The sequence below is a fragment of the Oryza brachyantha genome, chromosome 4 (genome assembly GCF_000231095.2).
Source record: "Oryza brachyantha chromosome 4, ObraRS2, whole genome shotgun sequence".
Lineage (NCBI taxonomy): Eukaryota > Viridiplantae > Streptophyta > Magnoliopsida > Poales > Poaceae > Oryza > Oryza brachyantha.
In genome coordinates, this window is record NC_023166.2 from 12,241,726 (window position 1) to 12,250,500 (window position 8,775).

The 8,775-nt window shown below is 41.1% G+C and overlaps 1 protein-coding gene across 1 annotated transcript; it reads right to left on the reverse strand.

The window, feature by feature from the left end:
• Positions 1–2,676: 2,676 nt before the first annotated feature.
• Positions 2,677–3,625, reverse strand: LOC102714911 (snakin-2-like). The gene is made up of 3 exons (XM_006652323.3): positions 3,483–3,625; positions 3,303–3,369; positions 2,677–3,209 (listed from the first exon to the last, which is right to left on the reverse strand). Exons 1-3 carry the CDS (start codon positions 3,549–3,551, stop codon positions 3,022–3,024), a joined length of 324 nt encoding a protein of 107 aa, XP_006652386.1. The 5' UTR covers positions 3,552–3,625; the 3' UTR covers positions 2,677–3,021.
• Positions 3,626–8,775: the final 5,150 nt, after the last annotated feature.

Here is an 8,775-nt window from a genome sequence, read left to right on the forward strand (position 1 = left end):
CGTCCTCCTCCATCACCGCCGCGAAATCGTGCCGTCCTCTCAGTCTCAGCACGCGTCACGTAACGGGTTAATTAACCAAGTCGCGAGATGCGCGCGGGCGGCAGCTGCACGCTGCAGGCAAAAGACCGCACGATCGTGGTGGTACTAGCCGCGGTGGCGTGCCCCAAGTGTGCTCCAGAAGCATCGATCTCCCTGTCTCGCAACATATACAGCTATAGTGCTCGTTGGGGTCCATCTCGTTACACATTGGTGCGTCTTCCTTTCGGTGGTGGCCGGATGGTTTTGGCGTAGGCTAACGCTAGGCTAGATATGGACAAACGAGAGAGAATCACATGAGGAGCACTAGCAGTATATATAGGGTTTACTACTTTGGAGTTTGAAGCTATCCTTAAGCTCGCACGCTCCAGCCAGGGTTCACAAGAGATTTTGACCATGCAGGTGGCCAACTGCACGGTCTCTCAATCTGGGCCCGCCGTCGGTTAGTGCACAGCGGACAGCGTAAGAACCCGCGCACAGCCGGAGCCAGGATAGCCCTACAGTAGATGACAAAGTCCTGAACGACCCCATTTATTTTCCGAGGACATGAAAATAAATCGTTCAGGGGACCAACCGCCAACCCCGGCTCTCGTATGCACGCTGGCCAGCATGTGCCAACACAATTACACAAACGCCTCATCTACAGACTGCACTTAGATTAACTCGTCCCATCTTTTTTTCATGTTAACTGCAAAACGAAATCCCATCAAAACATGATAAATTATAAGCCAGATGATATATGATACTAATTGATATTACATGATATCATCGCTACAAGAGAGCACGGAGGGCATGAGTACTGAGGAGAAACACATGGTAGCGGTGTCGCCCGCACGGAGGAGCGGTGTTGGAGATGCGGCGTCAGCATAAAAAGACTCCCGTAAAGACTCTCATCCAGGACGGATGAGGGTTTGTTACGAAGTGTTTTATATTTTGGAACGGAGAAAGTGGTCAGAGATAGGATAAGAAATACAAAACGTCTCTGCACGAGAGAAGCTGAATGCGTTAACCCGTAGTCGCAGCGCCACCACCAGAACGCAGCAGGCAGCGGCCCAACCGCTTTGCCGACGCATCTTCGCGGTTGCGTCCGCAACTTCCCCGTGATGCGCCGCAGTGTATGATGGGCCTTGCATCCTACTGGGGATCGCGCGGCTCGTCCACAGAAGAAGAAAAGAAAATCTTGCGCTTTGCTGCTCCGAGCCCCGTGGGTTCTCGCGAGGATACGGCCTGCGCAGCGTAGTGGGCTTTCAACGTCGTGAGATTCCCAATGTCACGGGCAGTTGGACACAGATTCTGGCGAAATGGTTGTCACGTATGGATATCACCGGTGTTTTGTACAGTATCCACGATACGTGAACCGGTGGACATTGTTGTCGTCAACATTGGGTTCCATGCTTGACACGGATGCCGTGGTGTTCGTTCGTGACCACGATGAACGTTCTCGGTATCGGGCAAACGGACAAAGCACCAGTGACAAAGCTTGGTGGAAGTTGGTAGCGTCGCTAACCCGTGCCTCTTTTAACCCCCATGGTGTCCCACGACTTTTAGCCGAGGACGGTACACTATTACACCATACAAGGACAAGCATATCCGCGGTCCTCGCAACACGACGACGCATGCGATACAAGGACTGACACTGTGTACATAGCGTACACACAGGCCATAATTAAAGCACACGGTACGTGCAGACTTGCAGTGCGATGGGTGGACACACATACCATGAGGTAGGGAGGGTAAAGTCTTTTCTTTCTTTCTTTCAATTTTATTTTTCTTTTGAGTTCTTGCTTGTATCCATCCTTGCATGTTTATCCCCCGGCGAAGATTCCTCTCCCATGCTTCTCAGCTGCTCATGATCTCAGTTGACAAGACTTGGCGTGTCAACAAGATCTTGGGAGTTAGTCCCTTTCACAGCGTTTCGTAGCGAGACACTGTCGGTTTCGGCGACCAACTACAACATGCCGCTGCGCTGCATGCCACGTTGGACAGGTTTCACGAGAAGTCGAGAACGTCGCGGCATATCGCATACGTAAAGCGTCCAGCTAACATAATTCCAACCAAAAGTCTATTAAGCATTCTCAACCCAATAACTAGAATAATTTCTACAACATTAAATAAATTATCATATAGAATAAAAAATAACGTGTCAAGTGAATAAATGAGGAAAGAGAATAAAATTATGTCTTACATAAGACATGATTTCGATTTCTACATATCATGATTAAATTTAAGCGTTTTGATTTCTACATAGCGTTCGAGATATCATTCGAGATATCATGATTAAATTTAAGCGTAAAATAGTAATGTTTGCATTAAAAGACATGATTTCGATTTCTACATATCATGATTAAATTTAAGCGTTTCGATTTCTACATAGCGTTCGAGATATCATGATTAAATTTAAGCGTAAAATAGTAATGTTTGCATTAAAAGATTAGTATCTAGTTTTTCTTGACGAATTGCGATAGGGAGTAGTGTTATGGGTTGTAGTACTAGTTTCTGGACAAATTGATGATAGGAAGTAGTGTTATGGGTTGGGAACACCGTATGTTCCACCAAACAGCTCATACTGTCATGTTCTGGCAAAGCAATTGGTCGAACAAAAAATTGTGAGCTTTTCCCGTATTTCTGACAAGAAAAAATAAACAGGCACAGATACCGCAAGAGTGTCTCGAGCAAACATTATGCCATAGATATCCCAGATCGATTTCACGGGCAGATGGATGTACACAAGAAAAACATAGTGCTAGAGTATTAACAGCTCGTCAACACCCTCTCTCACAGAAGGAAAAATAAAATAAAAAAAACCTCAGACCAAAGCAGAACGCAACGGATAACACCAACTAGGAGCAAGCTAATCAATTAGGCTAAGCTAGATCCAGGCAGATCGATGGATCATCACATTCATAGTACAAAAGCATGGGATGGTAATTTGGTGTCCACTCGTGCATGGAAGCTAGGGTGGTACGTCGTCGTGCGTGCTCACGGTCACGGGCACTTGTTGGTCCTGTTGCCGTGCGTGGCCCAGTCGGTGTAGCACCTGCCGCAGGTCTCCTTGTTGCCGGACGTGCCCGCCGGCACGCAGAGGCACACGCTGCAGCACTTGAGGCAGGCGCGGCTGCACAGGTTCTTGCGCTTCTGCTCGCTGCACCGCACGTCGCACGCGCCCAGGCAGTCTGCAAGAAGGAAAAATCAACCAACCAAACGGGCCAAGGTTTTCAGCAACAGCATGCGCGCTTGTGGTGTTGTGGAGTAGGAGCAGTGGTTACCTTTGCCGGGGTCTACGATCTTGTGGGGAGGAGGACCGAGCGGAGGAGCCGGAGCGTAGTCTGCAGCCTGCAGTATAACCAGCCATTCGACCCAACGGTTAGAATGTGTGTGTGTGTGTGTGATCTCTGGCTCCCACTGGGAGTACATGTACATGTATGCAATGAGCTAGCGAAGCTTACCTTGATGGCGGTGAGGAAGAGGAGAGACACGAGGAGGGCGACCACCACCGCGAGCTTGCCGAGAGCCATGGCGCCGGCTAGCCGGCGGCTGGAGCGCTGGACTGAGGACGGCTTTCTTGAGGGAGGCTGTGGTGAGGTGAAGCGGGGGGGGGGGGGGGGGGGGGGGGGGGAGAAGGGGGGGCGCCGGTCGAGTGGTTGGCTGGCAGCAAGCTGGCCGGGCCAGTGAGGCGGTTAAATAGAGAGAGGAGGAGCAGGGGAGTGAAGAGTGGCGCAGGCTTGTGGCAGTGGCACAGTGTTCAAGGCGCCAGGTTGGGTGCGGCTACGGCTGGAGTGGGAGTGGGAGCGGGAGCACGCGGTGCGTGCATGCATGCAGTCTCGCCCAATCGCTTTGACACGTACTAGCGGGGAGGCCACGAGCCAGTGACCAGTCGATCATTGAGAAGTAAATGAAAAGTAGGGTTTCTGTTCTGAAATATAAATATTTTGAGTTTATTTAATAGAGATTAAGTTTTTAAAAAGTACTATGGTACATTACCTTCTTAATAAATGAAAAATGATGGAGATGAGATCAAGCTGTTTTAAAAAAATACTACGGTATAATATCTTTTAATCAATAAGAAATTAATAAGATAAGTAACGTTATAAGTAATTAAAAAATTCTATATTTTAATATAATATTTGAATCCGAGACATACTATATTTTCGTTTTTTCTAAACGAAGGGAGTACGCCCATTGGAAAAAACACAGGATATTGTCAAGCCTGTATTTTGGATTAAAGAAATATATATATATATATATATATGATAAAAATAGATAAATTCTAGATAAAAAAATTCTGGAGCGGTGCTAGAGTTCTCCTCGGTTTTGCTACTTGTTGTAATCTCTCGTATGCTCCCTAGCTACTCCGACCAGGAGCAGGAACAAATACCTCTACTATCCTTCACAAGGAAAAGAAACATGGAAATTGCTAAAACAGCATCCTTATATTAGAGCAAGAACAAGAACATAAGTAGGCTCTACTCCGCATCTTTTATACTTGGCATGTAGTACAGCATAACATCAGGCAGGCATTGAGTTAGGCCTTGTTTAGTTTTTAATTTTTTTTCCAAAAACATCTCATCAAATTTTTAAACACCTAAATAAAACATTAAATATAGATGAACCAAAAAACTAATTACACAGTTATGAAAGAAATCTTGAGACGAATCTTTTGAGCCTAATCAATCTATGATTAGTCATAAATACTACAGTAACCAACATGTGTCAATAACGGATTAATTAGGCTCAAAAGATTCATCTCGCGGTTTTCATGCTAGCAATGAAATTCGTTTTTGCATTCGTGTCCGAAAACCCCTTCCGAAATCTAATCAAACATTTAACGTGACACTTGTTTCAAAAATTTTTTCAATCTAAACGCCATCTTAAAACGACGGGCGCCGGAGGCTGGCGGCCGGCAAGGCGACACGTACGACGGGCAGACACACGGTACGTACGGGGAAGGGTGTGTGGTGGCATGCACTTGGCACGCCGGTGAGCGTGTTACCGGTACGGCGAGATGAGAAGCGCGATGGGGGAGGGGGGGGGGGGGGGGGGGGGGGGGCGTGCAGGCGCAGGCTGAGCTGCATTGGGAGCATGCATGTGCGGCCGTGCAAGTGCAACGCACTGCTGGCTGCTATGGCCGCCGCGAGCGACAGGCACCGGGGCTCTCGATTTCTCGAAGCCTGGAGTGTAGGCCGTGTAGCACAGGCTCGAATATTTTTTTACACTTCAAATAAATGATTTTATGACTAACGTTGAAGGCAAATATTTTTGACTATCTGAATTTTTATTTTGCCATACCAAACATTCTGATATGGAAAAAAGCTAGCCGAGAAGATGTGGACAAAAAGATTTATATGGTGAAAATGGTTACCAATGAGGTCCAGGAATAAAATTATTTATTAAAAATTTTAAAAAATAAAATATGAAATATTATTTTTGTTTTTTTCTTACTTATCTCGCATATACAAATATAAAAAATAGAATACCCTTATTTATCATATCTTAATATAATAGTCTCCGTTTTATATAATTCATATTGTTTTGGGTAAGGTTGGAGTTAGACTTATAAAACTTTGACTTTTAATAGATAAAAATATTTAGTTTGAAGATATTATAATGATGACATGTAGGATTCTTTTAAGGTTATACGAAGCACTCATTGTACATATATCCAACAGCTGATAATACTCTTTATCTCATGTGTGTGTTAAACATTCAAATTAAAATACTGCCATAAATTTCACTGAAACGACGAAAGAGAGAATCTTTTCTTTCCTTGTTTAAATTCTATTGGTTTAGAATTATAATATTGTTTTACTAGTAAAAGTTCCAAATATGAAAGATGTGGAATAAGAAATATTTTTCTTACTAGGTTATAAATTTTATCAATAATTAGGATATTCTATTCAAAACTTTTTTATCAATAATATTGTTAATTTATTTCATTTTTATCAATCATAAAGAGAGACTCCAAATACGGTCATATCGATTTTGGTTCAAAAAAACATTTGTGATAAATTTTAATATAACTTTGAATCCTTTGGAGCTCCCACTATTTTAGCAATGTTATAAATGAATTTCTCAGTTTGATTGACAATTGTAGGCCCACCAAAATTTTTCTTCATATTGCTATGGAATGTGTTTGGGCGTGAATTTCATGGTATGCATCCACGGACGATTAGCAAGGAAAATTTATTACTATGATAATACTGTTTTTATTTGACCATGGAGGAAATTAGTGTGGTGCTGAATCATTTATTTAGAAAATAAAAGATCAAAAAATCAACTATCAAGATTAGCAAAGAGCTCTTAGCTCTCTACTACGTAAGATAGAGCATAGTAAAACTGCAATATGTATAAATAAGTCTTAACAATAAATTAATAAATATAAATAGTTATTTTTTTACTTCCTCAGTCCCAATATAAGTGCATTCTAGCATTCTATTGCAAATTAGTTGCAAACAAAAATGACTTAAATGTCTTCATTAAATAAAGTGATAAACAAAAAGATTGCATAGAGTGATAGGTAGATATAGGTAAACTGATTAGATATTTAAATACGAGGTAACTGATGGGACAAATAGTACTGTCTAAATACACTCAATGTAAGTTATTATGGACAGATGTAATATTTATTAAAATAAAAAATATGGTTAAAGATTCTTATTTTCATCCATATTACTGTCTCCGTTTCATATTCTAAAACTTTTTAGGCTTACTTAAATTTATCAATGGATGAATGTATATAATTTACATATATGTCTAGATTTATTAGCATCTATATGAATATAGGCAATATAAAGTCTTACATTGTTGAACGGAGGAAGTATAAGATATTTTCATTATATATAAATTTATTTACGATATATATCTTGTTATCCAAGATGATAGAAATCAAACAGGATAGAGCAGGGGTACATCGCGTGCTGGGGGACGTCACGCCGACCCAGGCTTGTCGGACCACGGCTTGGAAAAAGCAGCAGCGTCTCAGCACACCAGAGTCGAAATCATCTCTCTCGATGGCGAGAACGGAAGATCCAAGTAAAATCTTGGTGGACAGATCGACAGCTCGAAGCTTTGGCATCTCCCCACCTCTTATGTTTCATTTTTTTCTTTTTACTAGCTAAAATATCGATAGTTTGCTATACAGAAATATAAATTATGTACATGTTAGTACTGTTTTGAATAACTTATATTTTAGATATAAAAATAGAACCAATATAAAACTATTTAATAATATTTTTATATCTAAAAGAATAATGGGTAAGATAATATATAACAGAGGTAGTGGATGATGTATCCACTGCGGTCACTATTAACTTATTTTAGAACAAATTGTTTAGCTTAGGCTTAGTTACCAAAAAATTTTCCAAAAATATCACATCAAATTTTTGAACATCTAAATAGAACATTAAACATACATAGACATTAAAACTAATTACACAGTTATGAGAAAATCGTGAGACGAATCTTTTAAGCCTAATTAGTACGTGATTAGCCATAAGTGCTGCAGTAACCTACATGTACTAATGATAGATTAATTAGGCTCAAAAAATTCGTCTCACAGTCTATTAGCAGAATCTGTAATTTATTTTGTAATTAGACTATGTTTAATACTTCAAATGTATATCCGTATATCCGATGTGATATTTTTAAAAAAGATTTTGCAAACTGAACAAGACCTTATTTAAGAAAAAAGCTAAATGATATATTGGCAAGTAAAAAATAATTTATAAATAAAAAATTATATATGTGTTTTTAGTAATTAAAAGCTATGACTGGAAAAATATGATAGAAAAAATCGAAAATATACTATAAATTTAAATGAAAAATTTAAATTTTAACGAAAATATGAGTTCTGTATATATAAGAAACCCACCCCTTAGGTACGGTAGAAAAAAAACATCCTTTCTCCTTCTCTTTTCTTCCTGTGTATTATATGGTGAAGAAACACGCATGCAATAGTACGGCGTAATCTACCACGCATGACTGTCAGCTGCACGAGCAGCAAGATTTTTATTTAGCTGACCTGCTCGGCTGCTCCTCCCCACGCCCGGCGCCTGCGTTTGACCGTTGCTCCGACCAACATACATGGGGCATTTAACTTTTGGCCGCTTTTTGTCACCTGCTGTTTATGACATGTGAACTTTTATATGTCTATGACATATAGGCCTGATGACAGATATATTAGTACTATTTCTAAGAGTGCTAAAAAGTTAATTATTCCAACGTACATAGAGCTGGCCACACCTCATCTTTTCATTTATTCTTACTAGTTTTAACTTTTAAATTTAGAGTTAATTTTGATATTTCTTTTATCAAAATTTATTTTTCTATCATCAGCTTTTAGATCACTAAAAATATATAAATAATTATATTTATAAATTATTTTGTATTTACAATTATAATGTTTGACTCTAGGCCAACAATCGCCCGCTGAATAAAAACAAATAACAGTTCTAACAATGAAAAACTGGAGCCTTCTGAAGTGACAACGGCAAGGGCTGCTGTCTTCGCAACAATGCATCTGACTGTGGGTGTGGGAGATGACACTGGACGCTGGAGAATTTGCATCGCCAGAGGCTGGCATGGCATGGCGCGCTCGCTCTTCTCCGCGGGCCACGGGCCCCACGCGACAGCTCACGGTTTCTATTTTCTCAAGGAAACGCACGCAGGGACAGCTAACGTGCCGTTCTCAGGCGGCCCTCCCCTCTCTCAACATGCCCATGGGCCTGTGGCCTTGGGAGGGAA

What these genes read in the sequence shown, in the direction of transcription:
- LOC102714911 (XM_006652323.3), bottom strand. Translation starts at nt 3,551, where the DNA reads ATGGCTCTCGGCAAGCTCGCGGTGGTGGTCGCCCTCCTCGTGTCTCTC. An exon ending in TCTTCCTCACCGCCATCAAG is followed by an intron (nt 3,370 to 3,482) that starts GTAAGCTTCGCT and finishes GTTATACTGCAG; the next exon opens with GCTGCAGACTACGCTCCGGC. An exon ending in GATCGTAGACCCCGGCAAAG is followed by an intron (nt 3,210 to 3,302) that starts GTAACCACTGCT and finishes TCCTTCTTGCAG; the next exon opens with ACTGCCTGGGCGCGTGCGAC.